Here is a 27,947-nt window from a genome sequence, read left to right on the forward strand (position 1 = left end):
TCATGTCTCCCTCCTCAAGTACAGGATGTTAGTTTCACTTGGGATAATTATTCCTACTTGCTATATGATTATCTATGTCCGTACCTCTTGCCTTGCTGACATGAAATCCTCAGGTATTTTCTATAGTTTGTGCTTACAGTCTTATAACACACTGCCACAATCAGTTTAACGCCCTAAATAAAACTCTACACTTAGTTTTATCTGTACAAAGCTTAGTATAGAGCTTTATCTTAATATTGTAGAGTGTTATAAAATGACACACGGCACCTTTTTCACATTTTCTTGAATAGATTCTACTTTAATTAAAGTAAAAATATTCTCAATAGTGCAACATAAATAATCAAGAGCCATTAAAACTTAAAAAATATTATCATGCAGGCCAAATGTATGGAAGCCCGTTTCCGCCACTAAAAAAAAAAAAAAAAGGATCCATAACTCAAAATTTCGAGTTATTTTCTCGAAATTTCGAGTTATTATCTCGAAATTTTGAGTTTTTCTCTCGAAATTTCGAGTTATTATCTCGAAATTTCGACATATTAACTCAAAATTTTGAGAAAAGCAACTCGAAATTTCGAGTTAGCGCTGCCAATCAGTAATCTACGTGAATGACGTCATTTCCATGTTACCCGGAAGCTGAAGCCCTCAGCTACAAATGCTACAGCTAAGCTACTGGTATTACATCCAGTCGTGAATGCACAGATTGCTGAGTGTTTTCAGCCTGGCTTCACAAATGATGAAATCCCTGTGTTATTAGCTGAATCACATGGTGTTACTATCAGCAAACATACTTTAATTTGTTGGGATCCGTTTTTGAGTGCGCGGTCCTGCGCCATATGCTTCCGGGTAACAAGAAAGCGACCTCATTCACGTATATTTTTGATTGGCAGAGCTAACTCGAAATTTTGAGAAAAGTAACTCGAAATTTCGAGAAAATAACTCGAAATTTCGAGTTATGGATACTAGCTTTTTTTTTTTTTTAGTGGCGGAAACGGGCTTCCATACAAATGGGATGTGTTAATGAGACATTACCTTTTTTTTTAAAATGATAAATCTTTTTCATCATTTCCTGCTTGCCTGTTACTGCTGATATGTGGGTAGGCCTTTGGTGGAGCCATAAAAGACTGCCACAACAGTAGCTTGAGGTTGCAACATGAATTCAGGAGAGAGGATAATTTTATGTTTCTGTACGTGAATATTTGGTTTTTGTGTGTAAATAGGTCATTTTTTAATGTCTTACAAAAAAAAAACTACATTTTGACATTTGTATTAATTACCAGTGTTTTGAATTTTCATGCATTTTTGATCAGTCTGTTATTTCCCCTCGTGTCTTTACCCCCTGCGTATCTGTGAGTTCTTGTTTCCCCTCGTGTTTTATTCCACGTTTCCCCAGCCCGACACGTCTGTGCTCTCCCTCGTGCTCCCTCTGTCTCTCTCCCTCTCCAGTCTGCGTCTCTGTGCACTTCCTGTTTTACTTTGATAGTCTCCCGTCAGTGTAAGTAGGGTCAGTGGTTCCCAAACGTTTTTTGCTAGGCCCCCCTTTGTTTTACAAGAAAAATATTTTGTTTTCAAACTCCATTGCATTTTATTTCACACCTCAAACATTTAGTAAACAATTAAGCAAATACAAGTAAACTGCAATAAATTACAAGTAATATTACAAGTAACTACTAACTCTGTTATGCTACGTCCATACCTACACGGGTATTTTTGAAAACGCAGCTGTTTCTATGCGTTTGGACCTTTTGTCTACATGTAAACGATGTTTCGAATCACCAAAAACTGAGATTTTTTAAAACTCCTTTTTTTGCGTTTACGTGTGGACGAGGAATACAGAGTTCGTCATGCAATGTCAAAGGCATGTGCCTTTTTCCACGTCACGCTGTGCACCATGTTATTGTTTACATGAGATTGCAGAATGGAAGATAGTAAGATTAACAGTATTTTGTCTCTATCTGCAGTTTTTACACGCTTACACATACACACGCAGTTACTGTCCCTCCATTTAGAAAGGCAGAGGCGTCACGGTGTGATTATTTTATGTGTAGTTGTTTTTTTCCTGTGTAATAATATTCAACATTGCTGTCAATACATTTTTCAAAATGGGTTAAAAAACAAACAACTGTGGGATACCGTTTGTCCGCGATTTGAACCAAGGGAACAAATTGTGGCAGGATCAGCCTGATATTATTTGTATCCCGCTGTAACTTTGCTGTATAAAGAGCTAACATCTCCAAAATGTCAGGAGTAGTTAGTTATTACAAGAAGTGTTTGTGAACTAAAAATCAAGAATGTCGGATACTGTTTCTCCGTGATTTGAAGAGCCCAGCGCTGCTCCCGACACAGGGAAAACCAATTCTGCAGGGGAGACCTACCTTTGCACTTGTGCAGGTGAAGCCAAAGGGAAGATATGCTTCACCATATTTTCTAGTCTTTGGAAGGAAGTTGGTTTGGAAACATATTTGCCGATGCTTCATCTCCTGCTTTGCGTTTGCGTGGGCGCTCCATCAGAAACCTGTCCATTAAGCTAGCAGTGGCCAAGAGTTCTTCTTCTTCTTTTTTATCTTCATACCGCGCCCCCCCCCCCCCCAGGGGGTGGGCCCCACACTTTGGGAACCTCTGGTGTAGGTCATGTTGTGTTTGGTCCTGGCCTTTCTAGTTGTGATTATTCGTGCTAGCTGCGCTCTTTGTGTGCTCTCACGTCCCTTGTTATCTTTCTGTGTGTTTATGCGTCTCCCTCAGTCCTTTGTCGCATCCTCCCTCTTGGCTGTGTTTCCTTGTGTGCCTCTCCGTATGATTAGTTATGAATTTCCCAGTTTAGTTTTGTATCACCTTTTCCCCCATTCAGCGAATAAAGCTGTATTTTGAGTTAAAGTCCTGTTTGCGTCTGGGTCCTATTCCTGCCTGCACACAGCCATTTCATGACATTAATTTTACTGGACAAAAGAAAAAGACAACTGAATAAAGCAAATTGTAAACTTATTTTACTTATTTATTTTCTGTTTGAATAGCAGCCTGCACTTTGAATCATTGGGGGTTACGCACAATATAAAAGCAATAACCTATCCAAAGCAATCACAAGGATGTTATGGGTTCAGCATCCAAAACTGTGAGCAAGGAAGAGTAAACCATCTCCTGCAGCCACTCACCAACTGGTAGAAGCATGCTCAGTTTTCCCCCCAGTGATCTACTGGTCTGCAGTTTTATTTTACTAATTTAATGGCTTACCTCATGAATATTTAACTTTATAATTAACTTGCTCAACAGCACTGCTGAATAGCTCTACAAGGTTTTGCGTCTGGTGTCCTGTTGGGATTCAGTTCAATTTAATTTTATTTATATAGTGCCAAATCACAACAGCAGTACATCAAGGTGCTTTAAACCCCCAAAAAATCAGACGACCCCCTTTAAGCAAGCACTTGGCAACAGTGGGAAGGAAAAATTCCCTTTTAACAGGAAGAAACCTTTCGGCAGAATCAGGATCAGGGAGGGGCGGCCGTGACTGGGGGGGCGGTAATGGGAGGAAGACAGTACAAAACGCACACTGTGGGAAAAAAGAGAGATAATGACTTGTGATTAAATGGTGTCTAAATACTACTTTGCACTGAGTTGAGAGTTGTACGTAGACATTGATGGACATTTTTGCTGATTAGCTAATGTAGTGCTATGCTTGTTCTGTATGATTGATGTATAACACCAGTGTTAAGTTTTTGTGTCCAACGTATTTCTGAGTAAAGCTATTCTGGAGCACATGCTAGGGAAACATTTACCACATTATAGGTTTCACACCAGATAAACCCATAATAATTTATTTTTTGTAGTGTGCATGCAGACTGAACATTACCATATTATGGCTCAAAGTTCAAATCACACATCTGCCACAACATTTACACAGGAAGGAAAAGAAAAAGCACAATTCCCAATAACCAGCAGCATTTAATATCAAAGCCATACAGCACAGTTTTCAGTTTTATAGTTTTATTGAATTGCATCACTCTACATCATCTAGAATTTCAACAAGATATTCTTTAAAGACCAAATATAATACTTGCATCCCTGCAATAAGTCTCTACACTTAAGAAGAGAAAGCTTTTTTTTTTTTTTTTTTACTGAAACATACATTAAGAATTAATATTTAATTAAACATTGCCATAAAAGTTATGTTCATTCTTGAATGCCATTTTTCTAGTCATATATTTTATATAATAGATTTAAGTCTCTGTCTCTTTCATAGGAATACTAGAAAACAAAGAAGGTAAGAAATGCACAAAACCCATTGAGTAGCATTGCCTAATACTACAGCAAAGAAGTTACTGGACATTCAGTTGACATGCACTCAGTTGAAGAATAGAAAAGAACACAGCCATAGAAAGGAAGAGTTATGGCCATGATGTCGGTCAGTTTGGCAAATTACTGATTGGCTTGTTCTCTTGGATAGACTCTAAATAAAAGATGGATGTAGCCTGCATGTCTTGAGTGACGGCAAAGGGAGCAGTCTTTATATAGAAATCTCAGATAATGAGACTTGGTTCTACCTTGCAAGGGAAGCCAAATATTGGGTTCATGCCAGCTGCACTCTGGTGTTCTTGGGAAGTTCTTTTTAAGGTGTTTGTTCAGTCACCATAGCAAAGGTTGCTAGTGGTTCAGAGTAGTTGGGGTATATATTGCAATGGCTAAGGAGGTCATTTGTGTAGAGCTTAAAGTGCTTCTTTGGTTTGCAATACTTGTGATGGTAGGGTAGGTCATGATCACCCATGCAGATTGTATTTCCTACTCTGTGCCTTTAGGGCCAGGTTGAGTTGGTTTTACAAAGGATCTAGATAGAGGAGCTCCAGGTTCGTGAAATACATTCTGTCTGATGTATCTGCAGAGCAGGGTGGAGACAAATGCTGCACTGCATATGCCTAAAACTTGTTGATGACCTTCAGGATATCATTTTTAAGAACCCATCTTAAAAACCGAAGACCAACATTGTGGTTAATGCCATTCTCTCATGACTTTAGTTTTTTGAGTGTTTGCCTTGGGTGAAAAGACTGGCACTGGCTAGCTATTGTGTTTAAGGTGAACTAACTGAATTGAGCGATTCTGTGAATCAGGCCTGCATCCCATCATGCACTTGCAGGAGGAAGGAAAGGAGTCTGGCTGGCATCATAGAGCCACAGGCAAGAACCGATTGGTGACATCATGGTGGCTATGACCATCTTTTATGTATAGTCTATGGTGTCACGTTTATGGTGTCTATGTTAGGTTTCTTGAGGTAAACCAGGTGACATGTTTCCTGTTTACCAGTATCACAACAATTACATAAACTAATCCACGCCTACAGAAGGCCTGATCTCAACATGTTGTAGGTCCTCTGCCGTCTTTTCACAATGTTACCAGGAAACGTTCTGCTCAGCCATGCTTCAGTACATTTCAGTGGCATAACTCTTTCATTGTATGACGAAGCACGGGTTGCACTGAGAAGTAGGAGGATAGAAAAAGAACAGGTTGCACAGTCTGAGGGACATTCAGGAATGTATCAACAGGAAACAGTACTGGTGTTTCTGACCATTCACTTACTATCGATCTCATATACACAACCCAGCCAAGCTGGGCACAATGTACACAAAGGGAGATCCCTTAATTAGAACATGTGGGTTGCACTCAGCCAGGCTTGAGTACTGTAAATCTATGGCTATCAGTATAGTAAATCACTTATATGTAAACACTAATCCATGCAATATGGCTTTGTTTGTATTGAGAATACAGTAGCTCCTTCTTGAACGCAAATAGGATTGGAGTTTGAGATATATATGTATATGTTGGGGCTTTTGTTCCAACAAGTGAGAGGTTAAATGTACCCTGTGAAGTTTTCTTGTCAAAGTATTGTGGTTTTAATATTAAGCAGGTGGTTATTGGGTAACCTTTCACCTTGTGGGGTTAATGTAGTAACTGCATACACTATACAGGCTGTATTAACAGATCAAGTCAAACCTGACCACCTCAAGGTACTTTAAGTGTTTAAGTGGTCTTCTTTTCAAGCTTTCAAGGCTACCTTAACTTGCATGACGGAGAACCGACAGACACATCTCATGATCAATGTACTTTTTGTATTTTGCAACTTAGTCTCTACTTAGTTACTTAAGGTTTTGATACTTTAATTTCAGAAGTCAGATAATTGCAGAAGTCACTGCATTGCTGAATTCCTCTGAAAGACTTGGTTTTGAAACTTTATCAGGTCCAGATTAGCACCTAGATTTATTCTTAAACCCTGCAAATTTCATTTTAGTTGGACCATTTCAAAACAACAAGTTAGATGATAAGTGGCACAGCAATAGTCCCTCTTACGCTGCTTTCTTCCTTATAAAACAAAGCAGATCTCTTTATAGCCCAAATCATACACTGTTTAACACATTCATTGCTATATTTGTGAAATCTCTGCTCTTTAATGCTGTTAGTGGTCCAAACTTCCACAGGGTACCTTTAAAAGAGACACTCACAGGTTGGTAAATACATTTTCACAGATAATGCAATACTGCTTTTGCATGCCTGTTCTACAAGCCTATTGTTATACATATTTCTGTTACCATATATGTAATAATGTTCAACACTTCCACGTGTCACACAGTCATGCCCCGCTGAGCGCAGCCCGGAGTTCTAAAAGTAGGTAACAATCAACATTAGTGTCAGTGTAGCTGGATCCCCGCTCACTGCCACCACAGTGCCAGCAGATGACAGACTCTCTGTCTTCACAGGTGAAGAGAGAATAGACTCAACAGTGAGGTGGATGGCAAGATGGCACCTTTGAAAGAATAATGCTGTAACGGAGCAGTGATTCATTAACAAGTCTTTACCCAGTTAGACAGTAATATATCTCTACATACTCTCATCATACTCATTGACCTCTAATATACTCTACTATGCTTAAGTCACAATATTCACTCATTTTTACATTGTGCTTTTTTTAATCTGATTGTTTGACAGTGTGTGTGGGCTGATGTGCAGTGAAGACTGAACTCAGCCGGTTTTCAGACTTTACCGAACAATATCGTTGATGTCACGTCCGAATAATAAGCTCATCTGGGTTTTAATGTAAAGGTCGAATATGTCCGTCCTCCATTTCACCCTGATGTCCTGGAATTTGCAAGAGCTGTAACTTTCCATAATATCCTCCTGTTCATTGACTTTTTTGCACTTAAAGGTGGGTTCAGTAGTGGCAATACATGTGATCACGTGTTCGAGATATTAATGCCGAGGTGGTTCATCTAACTGCTACAGTATGCTAAGTGTTGTGAAGGTTTATTTCAAATTCAAGGCTATTCTTTCAGTGATGTTCAATAGCTGAATAGACCTGTCATCGTGGTAATAATGTCATATATTAATGAAACACAATCTGATGTCTACACCGAAAGTGGGGAATTCTCTGCTTACAGGGAATTTAAAATGCATCAAAAAGAAGTTGCCTTTTAAAATCCTTTACCTGCTCAACCATGTGGTGATGTTTAAGGCTTTATATTCAGTGTTCTTCATATATCTGTTTCGGATGGTAGCTATTTGGATTCAAACAAACAGGTTAGAGAAGCTGCAGCACCTGTGAAGCTACTGCCACTTTCTCTGAGGATAAGATTTGTACCATAGCACTAAAAGATGTCAGTAAAGGCAAATATAATCATAACAGAACAACATTTTCATATGTACAATCTCCACTAGACTTACACAGCTAATATAAGCAACCCATCACCAATTCAGACAAGGAATGCATGAACAGAAGGCAAAAATCAAACCGTGTTTATCTGCATGGAGAACACTGAGGTGCTGCCTGTCTCTCTAAGCAGTCGCTTTCTCAAGGTAGCGGGCGTGTCGCATCAGAAACTATCCCTTAAATGTGTTTAGTTAAAATAAAACTACACCGAAAAACACCAGCGGGAATTTGTGTTAGCATCTACACATGCAAATCCTTGAGAAGAACTGACATCAGCTGGCCTTCTTCTACTGGTGCCAGGTTAAAACGACATCATTCTTCACAGGGATTAGCTGTGCTTTAAAGAAACAGTACCGTGTAACAGCCAGTAAACCATCAGAGACATTACCCTCAGAACAGCCATTGTATACAGAGTGAATGTAAAAGAGATTAAGAGAGTGAACAGAACAAACGAAGGCAACAAAATCGGAAAATTATGGAGGAGATAAAATATACTTGGTCATTATAAGATTATTAACCTTAAAAGGTGGCCTTATGGGGTCATCTACTGATTGTTATGTGAGGATTTAAAGTTACTACTGGAACCACTGCTCTATAATAGCACATCTGTTTCTTTCCTATTCATGAACTGGTGAACAGCTGGAACTGTACAGTAAAATGACCGCATTATTCTACCCTTCAGTGGTTCTTCTCTCATATTAAAATCACTTGTTTATTCAGAGCCAGTGTTCACTTTCCCAGATAAAATTCTAGGCTAAATGTCATATTTAAATGGCTTTGGGTAAATAACATCCATAAGAGAGGACAGCTAGCTAAAGACTTCTCCGTTTTCCTGAGAACACAAACTAATCTGTCAACTAGGTATTTCGAGTCTTCATTTTAATGTCATGGCTGATGCGAGGGTAATTTGGTCAGTTATGAAATAAATAAATAAACAAAAGTCTGCGATATATTCACAGATATAATAAGCAGCTACTATAAAGTGACAGCTACACAGATGAGCTATCTGTGGTGATCAGCTGCATTCCCAAACTGACTACTGAAAAGCTGCTACATGGAAAACTCAACCTTCGGGGTCCTTGCTACATGACAATCTCCACCTTACAGTGGCTCAAAGCTATTAGAAACATGTACATGAAGTAATCCACAATCTTGAAATCCAGCAAACTACCATGATGAGATGCAAACATGTTTTAGTAATCTCACGTTGTAAAATGCACTGTTTGTTCAATTTTCACCGCAGTTGACACCATTCATTTGCACTATGTAAACATGTACTTACAAAAAGAGTTGAGGGAGTTTGGGGGTTGTGGGGATTGGGGTGGGTGAAACAGAGGAGAAAAAAAGGTTTTAGGGCTGGAGGGGAAGGAGTTAAAGAAGTGAGGAGTGTCAGGAGTCTTGGCGTGTAGTCGAATATCTTCATGCTCAGTCCCTGTTCACGCTGCACCAGACGGCTGCAAATAGAAAGAGGGATGACGAGTGAGAAAAAGGTTCGAAAGGAAGGAGTTTTTAAAGAAAGCGTGCCTCAGAGTGAAAAAACAATGTGGAGAGTGAGCAAAAAAAATGGATTGAATGGAAATGAGAAGAAAGCAGAACAGGCGTGGGGGAAAGAAGAGCGCCAAGAAGAGAAATGGACAAAAAAGTGATTACTAGACAATAAAACAGGCAGTCAGCCAAGTATCAGCTGGGTCACTGACAGTCTGCGACTCGGCGCAGGGATGCCTGCCAGCATCAGTTGTTTTGGATGAAGCAGATTCCAAAGCCAGGTTTCTGTAGATAATGCCTATAAATTTTACATAACACATCCAGGGTTGTTGAACAAACTAATCACTTTCTCAGCATTATATAGAACACTTGCTCTGCAACTGTGTACTACTGCATCACACCTTTATAGTAATATTAGCACATATTGTGTTATCTCAGTATCACCTGCACTACTGATAATTCTACTACTAGGGTAAGTCAGCAACTGCTCAGGAACCCCAAGAAACAGATTTTGGATCCAAGTTGATCAGAAAGAATCTGATGTAAATGTTCATGAAAATTTAAAGGAGTAACTAGTTCGATGAAAATTGGTAGTGTATTTTTTTTTAATGCACCACAACTAACAACCATGCAGAAATAACATTCTGTATATGAATTATATTAAACTGTATTTAGACATAACCTCCGACTATGACATGACCTTCTGTGAACTTAAATCAGTATACTAGACATACAAGACAAAATGAGGATTCATCAATAATCATAATGGCAGATTTAGATTTATTTATTAATCTTGTAATGATACCAAAAAATATTTTGATGTTCCCACTGTTTGTCTTTAAGTCATCCTCCGTTCTCTGTGGTAGGAAGGTTGTTCCTGAACTTTTTTTTCGGTCTCTTTATGTAAACTGACTTTATACTGTTGAGGTCAGAGCTCAGTGGGGGCCATACCATCTGCTGTAGTACTTTAATGTCTCTGCCTTTATGTTTGGAGTCATTATCATGCTGCAGAATTATTTTGAGACCAAGTGGAAGAATGTGGGGTTCCTAAAACTGCATATTTCTGTGTGCCCAATGTCGGCTGGCACATCAGACTGCGCACAGTCCATATACTGAGTTCACAGTTTGCATAGGTTTTTGTAACTTCAAAATAGGGAAGGTACATACTACAAGAAAAAGCTTTTGTGTTTCTGTGCATGGAGTGAAACTGTGGAACAGTTTGAATATGGAATTGAAGCAATGTCCAAACATAAAACAATTCAAAAAGAGTTATAAAGATCTTCTTGAACTATAAAGAAAGGGAAAATGTGTAATTTCATGAAACATTTCATGATGTGATATTATATAGTGTATATATCAGAAATCTGTTTGTTATTTCTATTACAGATTATATCAGTAAGGAAGCTGACTAAATATTAACTGATAACTTATGGTGAAGGGGTGGGATTAAATAGGCGTGTACTTCTTCCCACTCCCTTTCGACATGTAACTGAATCAGAACAGAAGCAATATTGAAATGTATTAACTTTATTTTGTGTAGTATTTTTTTCTCTCTTATTTTCTTTGCTAAATGTACCTGTTTATTGTTTACATGATCGAAATAAATTGACAAACAAACATTACAGGCAACAAAGATTGACCTTTCTTACATGTAACTGTAATATTGTACAAGCAGGCTTGTAAGTATCTGAAAGGATTATTTATCACTGCAAAAGAGGAAAAACTTGGCAATTTTACTTCAAATGTGTAAAAATCAGAGAAAAAGGAAACTTTGTCTTGTCTTCTTTGTGTTCTCGAGAAAATATCACAAAGTATTTCAAATCCAGATATCGTTCTGGTCATTGGTCCCAATCCACAAATGGTTTGGAGGACATTTCAGCTGCAGCGTCACACTGCTTTTGTTTTATTCTCTAGTTGTACTGTTTTACCACTGACCTGGCACGGCTACAGAGGACACAGCCTCCGGCTGGCACAGTGTATCCACCTTCACATGCTGAAAGGCTTTGTTGGGAGCTGACTGGAGGTGCCTGGAATCAGAGGAGAGCATGCACACACTAAATGACACACAGCATTTCTGTATGCACACATCTGTCTTGACTTTGCATACAGCCTCTCAAAAGCACACATGGACTCTAGTCACTTTGCACGGCCCTTAGCCTTTACTGTAAGATTTGAAATATTAATGGTGGGGAGATGCTGTGAGCAGTGGAGCAGAAACTTGGATCAGCAGGCAACTACATCAGCAGCCTCTCCTTGTGCCCAGAACCATTACTAAATCACAATGACCTGAAGCAACTTGAGTGATTCAGCAACTCTGGAGCACGTGAATGGCTGAACAATGTTAATTAAATGTTGGAGGATTTTTTTCAAACAGGCTCACGGCAGTAATAGAAGAAAAGTGAGAGCTCCTTTTATTGGGTGATCACCAATCAATTAGAACAGGGATAAGAAGGAACGGCGTGCTCAGCTCCAAAACACTTTCAGGGGACCAAGAGTGCTGACTCAAAGGCAATATCCTAAACAATATGAATGTCTGCGCTCAGTAATGACTTTTAATGCTTTCAAAGTGGATCAGCACGGGGAATGAATCACTTTGAGGCTGTTCTCCGTGTTTACAGATGCTTCATTCTGTCAGTTGCTTTGGATCAATGGTTGGAGCCTGGGTTCGGAAAATGAAAAGTTCTTAATACTGGCACATGTGACGGATAGAGCTCAGGATTAAGAATAAAATTGGAGCCAAAAACGCTTAAAACTCACCTCTTCCACTCCTCCTCGCCATCCCAGAACTCATAGACGACAAAGGATAAACCATCTGGCAGACGCACTGCAGTCACACTGGAGCAGAGGAAAATGGGAATGAGAGGATGAAAGTGGACAGAAGGTGATATGGAAAGTGACGGGTGAGAGACGTTGGATTCATGATAGAGAACGGTGAAGCAGTGCACATTAAGGATACATTTGTAAAGGAGACAAAGCAGACACGAGATAACAGTTTATATTTCAGAAAATCGCATCTCGGACTTTATTGATGTCACTGCACTTAACACCAAGAATAGCAAATAAGATCTATCAGAGTGTGATCATCAATGCACAGAGGTTATTATGTGGGATGTTATGGAGACATTTTGGATGGTACACTTTGCTGTAATGAACTCGGGCTCCTCCGTATGTATTCCAAAGGAGGGTGAATGTGCACATGGGAACTTTGTCACACTCAGTTTTCACAGCAAGCGCCGCATTTAAAGGCTTCAATGGTAAAAGTGGAACATGTTATGGACATGTCGACATGTTAATGCGTTTTTATATGCCTAACATTTGCCCATTTGACCAACAATATAACGTCCCAAATGGAATTAGGTTTAGAAACAAAAGCAGAAAACGACTCAAAGACTCGGTGCTGTTAATGCCAGCAATTTTCTTTGGTCCATTATATGCACTTGTGCCTCTTGGTAATTTTCTGGCTCTGAAATCAAGCAGCTGTTGACGTGTTTGAGCAGATCACTCTGTGCGGTGCAGTTTCTGCGTGAAATTACACTTGCACGTCTGCCTGCTCGGGGTTAGTCTCAGGACCGGCATGATTTTAATTTTACCTTTCAAGGATTCCAATTTTCATAGTGCGAGCTCAGAGCTTAGCAAAAACTAAAAAGATGATGCTGTTGTGATTCGCTGTGTGGCAGGCAGGAGAAAGAACCAAATGCAGGACTCGGTACACACAGGGATGAACTCAAAAAGGCAGCTTTAGTTTGCTTTAAAACACTAGAAGACGACAAAATAAAACCTAAACTGGAAAACCTGAAATTAAGACTAGGGAACAGGAAACTAGGAGTTACAAGGGAACACGGAGCACAGGAAAACCACACAGCTACGAGGGACAGCTCGACAACAAAACAGGGACGACAGAGGACTAAAATACACATCGGATAAATCAGGGAATGGGAGACAGCAGGGAAACAGCTGGGACTAATTGGGCAGACGAGGTGGGGAACACAGAGCAGGACTATCAAAATAAAACAGGAACCAAAACGTAAGAACTAGAAAACCTCAAGAGGCATAACCAGAATTAAACCAAACACAAGTTAGTATTAATCAAAACAAAAAACAGTGATCAGACTCAGGACCGTGACAGATACAGAAGTCAGTATACTGCTCAGTAGAATCTATATGCTCAAAGTAGTTGGATTATAACTCTGATTCCGAGCTACATCAATGACTTAAAGAAATAAGATAGTATTTTGGGTGATGTCAGCAGACAAAATTACTTCTCTTTTTTTGTAGTTATCATACATGACTGACTTTAAACTACTTTTATCAGATGCTTTACCTCAGGGGTCTCAAACTCGAGGGCCGGTGTCCTGCAAGTGTCCATGTGTCCCTGTTGCAACACACCTGAATAAAATTAGTAGGTCATTTGCAAGAGTATAGAACTTGACAGCATGCTGAAGTGGCAACCCCTAACCTTACTCAAGTAAATGTAAGTGTTTGGAAAAAATGTATTTCTAAAAGTACTTTTATTGCACCATGTTCATTCACTCAGCTGCTGTAACATAAATCAAATGGCTAAATTGCCACCTCAGCATGCAGTCAAGTTCTAATATTATTCAGGTTTATTGCAACAGGGACACATGGAAAAGTTGCAGGACACCAGCCCTCGAGGACTGGAGCTTGATATATATATATATATATATATATATATATATATATATATATATATACACACACACACACACACACAAAATAAGGTGTATATATACACACTGTTTAGCAATGTGCTTTATGTCATTATCACCCTGGAAGAGTCCTCTTTTGCTAAACTTCTAAAGGCAGTCATATGGTCCGTTCATATTTTTTGCAATAGGAAATCTCTTATAAACATGATCTATTTTTTGTCTCATGCAGCCACTATATGATCACAGTCTCAGCTCCATCCTTCACTGTGGTGGCCCAGGCCAGATTCATGCCCAGCATGTGGGATTCCTTTCAGCCAAACACATTTATCTTAGTCATATCTAATCAAAGCTGGTGCTCCCAAGATTCTTGTTCTTTATCTGGAATTTTGTGCCAAAGACTGAGCAACTTTTTCCCCCTCTTTTTTTTTTCTTGGACACTTTCCATCGGAGTGGCATTAAGCAATGGTCTTTGCACCATCTGAGCTGCCTCAGTTACTCTGATCTCTATTGATAACCCCTGCGTAGGGCCCAAGCCTTTACCCATCTGTTTTTCAGAGACAGAGTGTACAAGTTGTTCATAAGGTGATTATTTTAAGAGAACACTCCATATGACTCTGATTAGTGGTAGTATGTTTTCTTTTTTACCTCAAAATAACCACGGCCATGGTTCCACTGACTTTTAGTTGATAAATAATCTTCTGTATATTCTTCCCATTCAAGCACAATTTTCAGACAATCACAATACCATCTCCCTTCTTCCAATATTTTCTGTAACCTAACCTGCTTTTATTGCCGGCTGTACATGCAGGCTACCAGCAGTGTGAAAAGACATTACTGTTATGTGTGTGTGTGTGTGTCTGCAGGTCTGCTCTAAACCTGTAGAGGGCACTGAGGGACAGGAGCTGCTGCCTGTTAAATCTTTATAGGGTGTCAGAAGAAATAACTTGAATTGTCTGAGCTCTGCTGGAGGATTTAATAGAATTTGTGCTTCTAATCACAACCAAACATCAAATGATAATGAGCAAGGACAGCAGAGACTAAATAAAGTTTATATATTACAGTTAGGCAACGATGAAATTAAAAACTGACAAAGGAGGAAAAAAGGCATTCAGTGGCACACCAGAGACAGAAAAAGACAGAAGTCTTTGCACAGATAATGTGCAAGCTTCCATCTGAAAACCTTGCTGCATTATTTATATTAAGATACCTACAATTACTGTGCTGCTCCCACATTTATTATAATTTCTGGCAATGACAACAAACCTACCTTACTGCTGCACCTGTTTTTCCTTTTAGCCATGTGTGCTTTTTATTGATTGCAATTAGGACTTGTCCTTCATGAGAAGGTGTGACTTAAGTAAGGTTTGTTCTGTCAGGTTGTTAAAGCTCCTACAGACTTTGAAGGACATGATGGGATAATAGCATAACTAATTCTTAGAATACAACAAAAGAATGGTACGATGTTCAGAGCAACAAGGCACAAGGACAAGATTTAACATATCCATCTTCAGGTGCTTTTACACAATTCCTTTGACTATTATGCATCACATTTTTTTACTATGTTTATCTTTTTTCAGCACAGAAACCTTCAGCAGTCTGTTAGTGTGTTTTGCAGATTTTTTTTCTTTCTTGCTCAAACTCGGTCAGGGTTACCCTCCCCAGTCGGCAAAGGCAGGCTGCAGAAAATAAAACCAACAGCATCAAACTGCCAAACCACTAGTCAAACTTCAAAATGCTGTTTATTATGAATGTCAAAGCCCTTAAAATACCAAAGAACCTTGTCTGTAGCTACATTAGTGAGTGAACAGACTTATTTGAAGGCATATTACCTAGTCAAATTGACATATCTTTTTAGTTTAATGATTACTGTGAGGGATATTCATTCCCTATAGTTCAAGAACTTGTCTGGAATTAGTCTGGTGTATGATATGTAGATGTGACAGGAACCTGATCAAACAGCAGTTTGGGTTTTAGAGGTGCATTTAACATCTTTTTTATGTCTGATCCTGGTGCAAAACATCTGGTGATAAGTTGGAAGTACATTAAACAATTGCAGTTATAAACAGCACTTCGGTTAGATGTAGGAATGGTTCTAGTAGAGAACTGGTTCCCAGTAACAATTCTTTGGAATTGTTAGTTTGCTTGCCTATCGCTCCTGCGCTACAATCAGATGAGCAGCTCTTAAAGCTGCTATGATCATTGACTTTATATATGGAGCAAATGGCAGTGTTGAATATCTGTGAGGGGATCACTCCTATTGAGAAAAAGAAGATGATTATCAACCAGCTTTGCACTCTCTCAACTCTCTCAGTTTAAGTTGGGAAATTAATTATAATATTAGTCTTGAATGACTCCCAGTATTATTGCTGCTAACAATAAGGATTCTCTGCTACATTTAGCTGTTAAGATTAACACCTCCTTCATCCATGCTGCAGCCCCGTTCAGTGCAGACTGCAGTAACTGGTAGCAGAAAATGTAATGCACCACAGTCAGAACCTTTAAGCTTTGCCAAGGACATATGCAGAACACTGCTATAAACTATGCATACTGTATATTAAGCCGGGATTGGAAAAATCGCAGTGGATATTACAGTCCGTTTCACAGCACCCCAAGGTTCAAAGAGATATGGACGGCAGGTCTGTATCAGTTACAGCACGGGTATATCAGACTTTATACAGGTACAATATTATAAACTGAGTACACATGAGCTGTGCAGCACAGTATTACTATGAACACCTGGGAGTTCAAAGCAATGATTTCATAAAGGCACTCTGTGAGAGCTGAACCTCTGGTGTATGACCTAGAACAGGGGTGTCAAACTCAAATACACAGTGGGCCAAAATTCAAAACTGGAACAAAGTCGTGGGCTAACATTAATATTTATTGAAAAAAAAAAATCTTCCTCCAGATATAAGAATGAATCTTTTCTTATGGACTCAAACACGTTTTGCTGAAAAACTGAATATGGAACAAGCAAAGCTTAATACTAAACAATATATATATTAGCTGTATAATACCAGTAGGCCAGCTCTAATAGTAATTTGGCATGGCTTCGCGGGCCAAATGTTATTAGGCTGCGGGCCAAATTTGGCCCGCGGGCCAGAGTTTGACACCTATGACCTAGAACATTCAGAACCAGAGATACAATCAAAGATCAAAGGAGAGAATATTTGAGGGAGCACTTAAGTGTGAAAAACAGTGAGGTCCTGACACTGAAAATGGAACGCATTAAATATTTAAAATCATACTCGTTACAGTGCTCCTCTCCGCAGCACAGCACTTGTAAAAATATGAGTGAAACTTACTGAAAGCAGTCTCTCTGAGCGGAGACGTTCTTCAGGTACTGCTTCAGAGCCTCACAGAACTCACCAAGCTGCTTCTGGGAAACCACCATCTCCTGACGAATCAGCAGCAAAGACTGAAGGAAGAGCAACAGAGACGGCAGTGTCAGTTTTAATTTAACAGCTTACTGTTCTGTTTGTTGTCTGTCTGTTTCTTTATAGTGAAGCTGTATTAATATTTGTACTGTCTCTTTAAAAAGAACATGAAAGCACAGCTTAGGCTTACAAAGTTGCATCTGAACAAACCACAAGACTTCTGGAACAATGTTTTTTGGACAGACAAGACTAAAGTGGAGAGGTGTGGCCTAAAGAGCAGCGCCACTTGTATAGACGGTTTGTCCGTTGCAGAAGCTGCTCCTGGATGCGTTTGAGGTCCTGGTGCATAGCTGTCATGCTTTTATGATAGGCCATTTCCACCTTACAAAGCTGGCAAACGACTGAGTCACTTCCTTTTCTGTTAAAATATCCCCATACTGTAGAACTGCGTATTCTAGTGATGGGTCGGTCGCGAACGAAATGGCTCTTAGAGCCGGGTCTTTGACGTGAACGACGCGAGCCGGTGTTGTGCCAAAAAGTGATTGTCTGCCAAAAACTGATTTCCGGTATTTGCCAAAAAGCGATTGCTCATATTTAAAGTGCTATAAGTAACTTGTTGGGCTATAATATGTTAAACATATGTCAAATGCATCCCTTATGGATGACATAAAGTCATCTTGAGCCACAAACAACATTCGTGTAGCAAGATACAAGCCGCAATCAGTTTTTGGCAGCGACTTTTATATAACCTTTATTTATGCAGTAAAAAAAATCTCATTAACATTAAAAATGTATTTTGTAAGAGTAAGTTGGCCAAGAGCACAGCAGAAATGGCAGCAAATATTACAATAGTTCTGTAAAAATATTTTAAGTGGGGATAAAGGACCGGATTGGTTATAATGTAAGTACAAGTTGTAAAGATACTTAAAAAACAGATAATTTTTTAATTCTTTATGTAACCCCTTTGTATCCCCTGTTCACCGAAGTCTATTTACGAACATACGTAAAGATATTACACATAAAAAATACACAGAAACACTGGAAATCAGTTTTTGGCAGACAATCACTTTTTGGCACAACACCGGCTCCTTATCGCGGGCCGTGTTTTTTTTTCTTCTTCTTTCTCTCACCCTCTCTCTCGCACTTTTTTTCCGCTTCACTCAGCATGCGAGCCTTGTGCTTTACGCTGGGAAGGGGGAGGAGGGGGGGGGGGGGGGTGTAGTTACACTCAGTAGCACAGGAACAGAGCGGGAGGGAAAGACAGAGAAAGAGCCAGGGACAACAACGTCACATTAAAAAGGTATAGTAATCATCCACAACTATTTTCAGTTGCAGATGATAAAGGATTCAGAAAGTTTATTCATGCAGGACCATATGACAGAGAATATGAAGCTTCTTTTTGTTTTCATATTATAATTCATATTTAATTGTGTTGTGGTTTGCAGTGTTTTGTGTTGTTTCACTTTAAATTTGTAAAAGGAAAAAGCTGAAAATTTAAATAGTTAAAAGTTGAAATGTGAATAGTTGATTTTTGTATTATATGATTTATTTATTACATTTTATGTGGAGTAAATAAAAGTATATTTAAGGTGGCCCCTACAGACGAAGCACGTTTGTGTATAAATACACAAACAATACACATATGCTTTCATGCTTTCAATTGTGTAATTTAGGTGATCTAGGTAGCTCTGTTTTGGAAGTTCAGTTCATGCTAGAAATGTGTTTTGGAGTTTGTACGTGTTTTGTCTCTAGGGGCCACCGCATATATTTATATATAAACATACAGTGGGGCAAAAAAGTATTTAGTCAGCCACCGATTGTGCAAGTTCCCCCACCTAAAATGATGACAGAGGTCAGTAATTTGCACCAGAGGTACACTTCAACTGTGAGAGACAGAATGTGAAAAAAAAATCCATGAATCCACATGGTAGGATTTGTAAAGAATTTATTCGTAAATCAGGGTGGAAAATAAGTATTTGGTCAATAACAAAAATACAACTCAATACTTTGTAACATAACCTTTGTTGGCAATAACAGAGGTCAAACGTTTACTATAGGTCTTTACCAGGTTTGCACACACAGTAGCTGGTATTTTGGCCCATTCCTCCATGCAGATCTTCTCGAGAGCAGTGATGTTTTGGGGCTGTCGCCGAGCAACACGGACTTTCAACTCCCGCCACAGATTTTCTATGGGGTTGAGGTCTGGAGACTGGCTAGGCCACTCCAGGACTTTCAAATGCTTCTTACGGAGCCACTCCTTTGTTGCCCAGGCGGTGTGTTTTGGATCATTGTCATGTTGGAAGACCCAGCCTCGTTTCATCTTCAAAGTTCTCACTGATGGAAGGAGGTTTTGGCTCAAAATCTCACGATACATGGCCCCATTCATTCTGTCCTTAACACGGATCAGTCGTCCTGTCCCCTTGGCAGAAAAACAGCCCCATAGCATGATGTTTCCACCCCCATGCTTCACAGTAGGTATGGTGTTCTTGGGATGCAACTCAGTATTCTTCTTCCTCCAAACACGACGAGTTGAGTTTATACCAAAAAGTTCTACTTTGGTTTCATCTGACCACATGACATTCTCCCAATCCTCTGCTGTATCATCCATGTGCTCTCTGGCAAACTTCAGACGGGCCTGGACATGCACTGGCTTCAGCAGCGGAACACGTCTGGCACTGCGGGATTTGATTCCCTGCCGTTGTAGTGTGTTACTGATGGTGACCTTTGTTACTTTGGTCCCAGCTCTCTGCAGGTCATTCACCAGGTCCCCCCGTGTGGTTCTGGGATCTTTGCTCACCGTTCTCATGATCATTTTGACCCCACGGGATGAGATCTTGCATGGAGCCCCAGATCGAGGGAGATTATCAGTGGTCTTGTATGTCTTCCATTTTCTGATGATTGCTCCCACAGTTGATTTTTTCACACCAAGCTGCTTGCCTATTGTAGATTCACTCTTCCCAGTCTGGTGCAGGTCTACAATACTTTTCCTGGTGTCCTTCGAAAGCTCTTTGGTCTTGGCCATGGCGGAGTTTGGAGTCTGACTGTTTGAGGCTGTGGACAGGTGTCTTTTATACAGATGATGAGTTCAAACAGGCGCCATCCATACAGGTAACGAGTGGGGGACAGAAAAGCTTCTTACAGAAGACGTTACAGGTCTGTGAGAGCCAGAGATTTTCCTTGTTTGAGGTGACCAAATACTTATTTTCCACCCTAATTTACAAATAAATTCTTTACAAATCCTACCATGTGAATTCATGGATTTTTTTTTCACATTCTGTCTCTCACAGTTGAAGTGTACCTCTGGTGCAAATTACTGACCTCTGTCATCATTTTAGGTGGGGGAACTTGCACAATCGGTAGCTGACTAAATACTTTTTTGACCCACTGTATGTGGAGTAAATAAAAGTATATTTACGGTGGCCCCTACAGACAAAGCACGTACAAACTCTGAAGCGCGTACAAACTCCGAAGCACGTACAAACGACAACAGAAGTGCTCCAGGATGCTAGGGGCAGTGTTGAGCTTTTGTTACCTAGTGGCTACACAAGCCAGCAAGTACCAACGACCGGATTTGGTGTGTGGTAATAACAGGTAAATGAACTTTTTTTAATTTTTATTATTTGACTATATATTAATGCTTGTGTATAAATACACAAACAATACACATATGCTTTCATGCTTTCAATTGTGTAATTTAGGTGATCTAGGTAGCTCTGTTTTGGAAGTTCAGTTCATGCTAGAAATGTGTTTTGGAGTTTGTACGTGTTTTGTCTCTAGGGGCCACCGCATATATTTATATATAAACATATATAAATAAAACCACTTTTTTACATTAGTAATTCCTTTTGTACATAATTTTATATCATTGTTAATAACAAATTAATTAAAGCAACAAAACAACCTGAAGAGCCGGTTCGGAGCCGAAAGAGCTGGCTCTTTTTAGTGAGCTGAGCCGAAAGATCCGGTTCCCTAAAAAGAGCCGGAAATCCCATCACTAGCGTATTCGGGTACAGTGATTTAAGTCAACTGCGGCTGCCTCACTCATGTTGCCACTACTCACTGCCACCATGTCTGTTTTGAAAGTGACGACGCATCGATGCACATTTTTTTACGTCGACGTATTTTACGTGTCGACGTAATCGTTTATGTTGACGGAACTAATTTCACCCAGTGAGAGCCAGTAACAGCGGATGTATTAGGACCATTGTGGCTAACATCTCTCGAGCAATGTGCACGGCAGGACATGAGAAACTTTAATATCTGAATGCTGTGGAAAACAAACAATTACGTTAACACTAAAAGATGTGAAAGGCGCATTAGCACGCTACTTAGTAGCCTCTGTAGAATAGAATAGAATAGAATAGAATAGAATAGAATAGCCTTTATTGTCATTGTACAGAGTACAACGAAATTGGAGTGCCACTCCCTTGGTGCAAGTTTCAATAATAAATATAAATGTAAAATATAAAAAGTACAAAAAAACAATCGTAAGTACTCAAACAATAGTATGTACAATATATACAGGATAGCAGCATTAATATAATGACAGTATGAATAGCAGCATAATATAATATAATGACAGTGATAGGCTAGCATCCAAAGTAGGTTAATCTCTATAGACTGACATGTAAAAATGCCCAACTTCAGCTTTTAAATGATCATGTTTATAGCCTGGCTCTCTCTCAAAAACTGTGGTTTTTCATTTCATCTTTTATAAGGGAAGCAAAGTTGTTAAATTATGTGTGGGGCTGGGACAGATGTAGCTGACAACCGTGTGAAAGGCCTCGCGTCTGCTAAAAAAACACTAAAGAAAAAACAACATGGCTGCAGTCAGAATGTATAAAAATGGTATAAAAATGACCAGAAATCAATGGATGATGTCACAGTGAGAATCATCCTTTATACACAGTTTTTGAGATTTTTCTTTGCCTGCACCAACATGTCAGCGGGCTATGTGGTAGTTAGTTTTAACAGGCATTTTCTTGACATAGATATTTGTGACCGTGCTATAGATGCTAGTTTTAGACAAGCTAATTTCATGTGATTAGGATAGCAGCTGTAGTTACCAGGAGATTTATAAGACACATCTAATTTTTTATTCATCACTTGTTAAATTATTATCCATTTACTAGAGCTACGAGCAATTTCTCTGATACTAAATTGAAATGTGAGGGAATGATGCAGTGCCTTTCTAAAGTCCCCATCTCCTGCGGGTAAAAGCATAGACGTTCATAATTTCACACAGCCTACAGAAATTTTGTGATGGGGGGACTTCCTGGGGACTCTGGGAAATGATGAACAATTAGAGGCTGAATGATTATTAGCCGTTATTGGTATGAATCCCATTTCTAACAAGAACCAAAGAACTGTGTCTTCTTTTGTTTTAATCAGATGAGATTAGCTGCAGATGTCTTCAGCTTTTTAATATGCCAGCATTACTGTAGCTCACTACAGTAAAATTAAAAATTAATCCACTGTGACCTAGATAATTCCAGAAGTGTCTCACTGACACAATATGCCTTCACATGCTCGCATATATGCAAATGCACACACTTGCGCCCCCCTCGCGCATCATCTGTCACACCTCTACATCTCTCACTAACACACTCATGATCTTATTTCAATATTATTTAAGGTATAACAATTATGTAATATTTGAAGAGTAAGGAAAAGTCCCATAATAAACTGCACCAGGATTTATTTCCTGTTATAAATCTTTAATTAGTTGAATGTGCACATTTCAAGTTATTACATGGAAATAATACAATTAAAGAAAATAAGGTTAACACTTTAAAAGTATCCAGAAACAACAGTGCTATAAAATAGGCCAAAACCTTTAAGGAATCAATAAACAGAGCTAATGAAAAACATTACAAATTAAAATGTAGCATTGACAAATGAGAGACAAGTGTTTGCTCTGCAGTGTTGGACAGTTAAACCTTGAGCTTGAAAAGGAAGCCTTTTAACAGGGTTTAGATGTCAGATCTGAGAAGTCTAATACAAGACTGACGAAAGAGCTGAAATGTATAATGGAGCTAACCTTCAGAGGGGTTAAGTGATCAATAAAATAAAAACACTGAATTCTGTATGAAATCAAATCTGCCCAATTTGATGCAACAGAGAAGAAACAGGTTTGACATGGCAAACATGTAACAGCAAAACATCCCATCAGCTGTTTCTGCAGTTATGTCTGCCCACGTGACGACACAGAATCAGACCTCATCGTCAGCCTGCTATAGAAAACCACGTTTTAAACACGTTTTTAACTGTTAACTATTAATTTTAGAAAGTTTGGCATTTTTGTTTTCATTTTAGTTTAAAGTCACGGTATGCTGCTTTTCTTCATTTAGATCAAGAAAGCAATGAAAGCGTACAATACCAACTTCTCAAATGTATTTATTTACAAAAGCTAGGATTTTAGGAAAGCTCAGTAATGTCAGCATAACATTGAGCCTTGTGGGACTCCACATGAAGAACCAAGTTAAACACTTTGACATCTCTTCCAACACACAAAACAGAAATAGATTCAAGATGCAGGTGACATCATTCTCTTCTACCTTAGGACTATTTTATTTTTATGCTTAGACCACTTTTACCTCACCTAACCCTTTTCTTCCAGCAAACAGCAGAACACCTGCAGTTCTTTTATCAAGCATGCAATCTAGTCCTTCTGTCTGTGCTCCTTTTCTATTGTCCTCATTCTGGGTGCTTGAGAATACAAATGTGATCCCATTCTACAATATTTCAGAAGGCTTTCAGCCCTTTACCCTGAAACAAGACATCCTAATTGTTTTATGGACGTGTTGCTGCTGTTAACAGGATATTAAATATCTGATCGATCAACTGATTAGCAACTGGAAATAACTTGCTATCCAAACATCTTAATAAGAGAGCTCTCCATTTAGCAGATATTAGCCACAGCTCTTGCAGCTTGTACTAGTGGAGGCTCTCATTTCATTCATCTCATCTGCATTTGTGCGTTAGTGTGCATCTGCTGATTGTTTTATTGGCATGTTATCACTTTACAACACAGTTTATCTTCTGCAATTAGCTTAAATTGCAATCAAGAGGCAGTGTCAGTGCTGCAACACTGAGGTGCATGAATGAAAACCTGGATGTTGCTCAGTAAAGACGTGTTGTACTTACGTGATTTACAAGGCAATGATTGCATGGGCACGCCAGATTGAGAACCCACAGCAGTGATAAAACTTGACAGAATTATAAAGCCTACTACAGCCCGCCTAAAAACATCAACATACACACAAACACGCACAGACGTCCTACCAACTCAATTAGAAACACTACATTGCCCAGCAGCTTCTGTTAATCTAATCACTACCACTCCATTAACCATCCAGCTTCCCTTACCGAATCACTATGATTACATCTGCTCCCTGCTGACTCTGTGGCCCTGCAGAGGTGATAAATCAGGAGACCCTAACTCTGCAGCGCTGTTTTCTCTGTCGCGCTAACCTCTGTGGTAACGGTCAGTATCAAAGCTGTATCCATGTCAGTAAGAGCGCAGGTGAACCTAAGACTCAGACCAGTTTGCTGAAAAACAAGATATAGGTTTAAAAAAAGACTGCAAAGTGATTATACAGTAATAATCTAAGAAAAACCCGAATAATCCTTATAATCCTAATAATGCCTTCTCATTTCTCCAAACTGGATATAATGGAATTAGGTTAATCATCCACACATCAGATTAGACCTAATCAGTTTTATTTTGAAAATTCACAAAACAATATATGCTTTATGTGGTACATTTCTTTTTTGGCTTCATGTTTATGAGCTTTTATCTTTAGCTTGATAAAGCAAACTTAAGGACAATGTTGCTAGTCAGTCTGTTCAAGTCCATCATAAATCTTCTGTGTTTTGAGTCTGTACAGCTTACAGAAAGTGGAAATATCCATCACTGCTACTGTCATAATTATTGATATACTGAGCGTTCATGACTACTTAGCGTGTTTGATTGTTTACAGGAGCCTGACTGACAGAAAGCCCTTCCCTGGGAACATGCACATGTTGGAAATGACAAACCATTTGAAATTAATTGTAACTATTTGTAACTGTCTAGAGCTTCAGGCTGTACCTCCCAGTCTGTCTCAGATGGATCTGTAGTTGTCATGAAAATGCACCTGAATGTGTGCAAACATGTCGCATCAGCAAAATCATCTACAGTAAAATGAAACTATAGACAGTGAAATCCAATCCTGCAGTGTTTGTGAGTGTGTGTGTGTGCTTACAGGACACTCTTTACTCTATGAGTCTGCTTGATTGGACAAGTGGCTGACTACCACAGTGTCATAAAGACATGTGGAGCCTAGTTCACAGGCTTGTAAAAATGTTATTGATTTCTGTATTTTCCTGTTCCTGTCTCCAGCTCTGCAGCGACTCAAAAGCCGTGGTTAAATGTCAGACAACAACAGCTCTGTATCAGAAATGTTTCCAGAATTTTAGGCACAGCTGGGAAGCAAGGACCTTTCGGGCATGGGGGTGGGGCATTAAAAATGAGAAGATTCAAACCATACCACTTTTAAAATGGTTTGAAAATTCAGAAATGCTTCCCCAGTCCAAATTTGTCAAACACACCAATTCATTCGTTTCCCACAGTGCAAACAGTGAAAGCTTGGAAACATTTTAAGACCAGAGTTTGTGCAGATGGAGCTGTCTGTGTCTATATTTGGACCCTTCCTTTATGTTTTACAGTGTTTCCATGTCTTCACAGAGCTGTGTACCAGAAAAACTTGACAATGAGAATGTCTAAGAGAGACAATCCAGAACCAAACTCTAATTCCATAGAAAACTGGGTCATCTCTGTGTCTTTGCTTACAACTACTCCAGCAAGCCAGAGCATTTAAATGGTCCAATAGTAACAGGGGAAACCGAATCCACTTTATATTATCATTTACACGAGTTTCTTGTTATATGCACATTTTAAAATCCAGATAAACTCAGAGTGTAATTTCTGAAAAGCGTCCCGTGGTGCTTTTTCCTTGCATGCATGACAGGATTTAGAGAACGAAATGTTCTGCAACAGCTGAACATATTGCAGCTCAATCAGACAACTCACATTTGTGGCTGACGTATTACAGCAGGATAATATACTTAGAGTTTATATTGAAAAATGGTCATTCCCTCTAAAGATGCTCTAAAATTGGGGACTGATGGGTGAACATCTTTCTGAAGTTTATAAATGGATGCTGGGGTGGTGGAGGGGTTGAAACAGCAGGGAGCTTTAAATTAAATAATAATTTCCAAGCACCTACGTTTTTTCATCAAGTGTTTATGATGGAAGAAACTACAAAAAGACTCACTGGGGTTTTGGAGGAGAAAAAAAGAACAAACTTCCAAGCTGCCGCTTTCATTTTGCTTTAATGTGGATGATTGTTGATGAATGCCAAACTGTGTGACACCACCTATTTGTCTGCGTTGGGCTCTGAGTAACCGTTTTCTCAATTGATTGTAATTTTGCTCTGCAATTATCAGCAAAACACAGTACTACACTGTAGTAAACACATAGTATATTGGCAAATGTATGTCAAACCAAAAGCATTTCTCTTTCTGTCTCCCTCTTCACATCTCTATGTAAATCCCCAGTGAGTTTTTAAACCACCAACTCTGTAAAATATGCAGAAATCATCACCTTCTATGAAGGACACACTATGTAGATACTGTGCTATATGTGTTAAGCCTGTGGGCGCTAATGTGTGTGCGTGTGTGTGGAATATGCTCTAATGTGGATTATTATGTACTGGGTGTGAAAATGGGAGGACTAGAGGGATGTGTGGAGGATCAGTCTAGTGTTACCATGGGAACTGGGAAATACCCATTACCCATATAGGTCTTCTATATAGGTATCATTTGATTGTTGGGGTTTTCTCTTAGTCCTATTTCCATTTTATTTATGATCCTGTTTGTTATCACCAGTTCTTCTCTCCTGTTATTTCTCTTTGTTTCTCCTGCCATCCATCAGCCCCGTTTTGAGTTCAAGGAAACCCTCACTGATTGATCCCTCATTGATTATAAGAAGAAGAAGGAGGAGGTAACAAGCCACTCATTAGTTTAGAAATAAACAGCATTGCTTGTAGCTGCAATTACAAATACATGACTAAAGTATTACTTGCACTCACCTGCTGACTGCAACAGCAAGAGAAAAAGAATAAATACATAAGAACAAGAGCAGCCCTTCACTTAAAGCAGTGATTGGCAGCCTTTTGAAATATCTGGAGAACTAAAGATCAAAGTAGTTGTTATGTAAGAGTAAATTACTATAATTTTCGATTTCCCTTGATTGCACACTTGATTGAACAATGTAAATGACATAGGACGTGACTATTTCATGGTGAATAGGTTGACCGCTTGAGGGCAGAGTACGCTTGACAACAGTGACAGATTGTGGGCTTACAAAATTGTTATATCTAACATATTATTGTGCAAACATATTATTACAGAATCAGATGTGCATGCAAGCTTTCTTTTTTGTGTCCATCAGATATTTGGTCATGTATAGGTAGTTAAAAAACCACAAAAAAAGTGCTTGCTCAAAATTGTGGTAAGTAGAACACATTTTATGGGTTGTATAGTTTTCACATGACAGAACAAGAGTAACACCAAGAAATATCTGTATGTGTGTGTTTGTGTGTGTGTCCCTGTCCTTTCTTTTCATCTGACCTGCTTCGAAACTTTGAAAATGTGTTGTTGGGGACCCCAGAAAGTAAGTGCAGCGTCCAGCTT

The 27,947-nt window shown here is 39.1% G+C and overlaps 1 protein-coding gene across 2 annotated transcripts in view; it reads right to left on the reverse strand.

Moving 5' to 3' along the window:
• Positions 1-3,803: 3,803 nt before the first annotated feature.
• The window catches only part of necab2 (N-terminal EF-hand calcium binding protein 2), a 138,007-nt gene continuing 113,863 nt past the window's right edge, over positions 3,804-27,947 (reverse strand). Inside the window, exons 9-12 of one of the 2 annotated variants that reach the window (XM_086301707.1) lie at positions 17,139-17,251; positions 11,924-12,001; positions 11,102-11,193; positions 3,804-9,135 (exon numbers count right to left, since the gene is read on the reverse strand). In XM_086301707.1, coding sequence (XP_086157833.1) covers positions 9,107-9,135; positions 11,102-11,193; positions 11,924-12,001; positions 17,139-17,251 — 312 coding nt within the window. In that variant the 3' untranslated portion in view covers positions 3,804-9,106. The remainder of the gene's footprint in view (positions 9,136-11,101; positions 11,194-11,923; positions 12,002-17,138; positions 17,252-27,947) is intronic. The other variant, XM_086301706.1, reaches the window with a different exon arrangement.

This window comes from Aulonocara sp. 'chitande type north' Nkhata Bay, linkage group LG7 (genome assembly GCF_057382095.1).
Source record: "Aulonocara sp. 'chitande type north' Nkhata Bay isolate Kocher_YH1m ecotype deep benthic linkage group LG7, A_spYH_male_GT1.1, whole genome shotgun sequence".
In the NCBI taxonomy this organism is placed as follows: domain Eukaryota; kingdom Metazoa; phylum Chordata; class Actinopteri; order Cichliformes; family Cichlidae; genus Aulonocara; species Aulonocara sp. 'chitande type north' Nkhata Bay.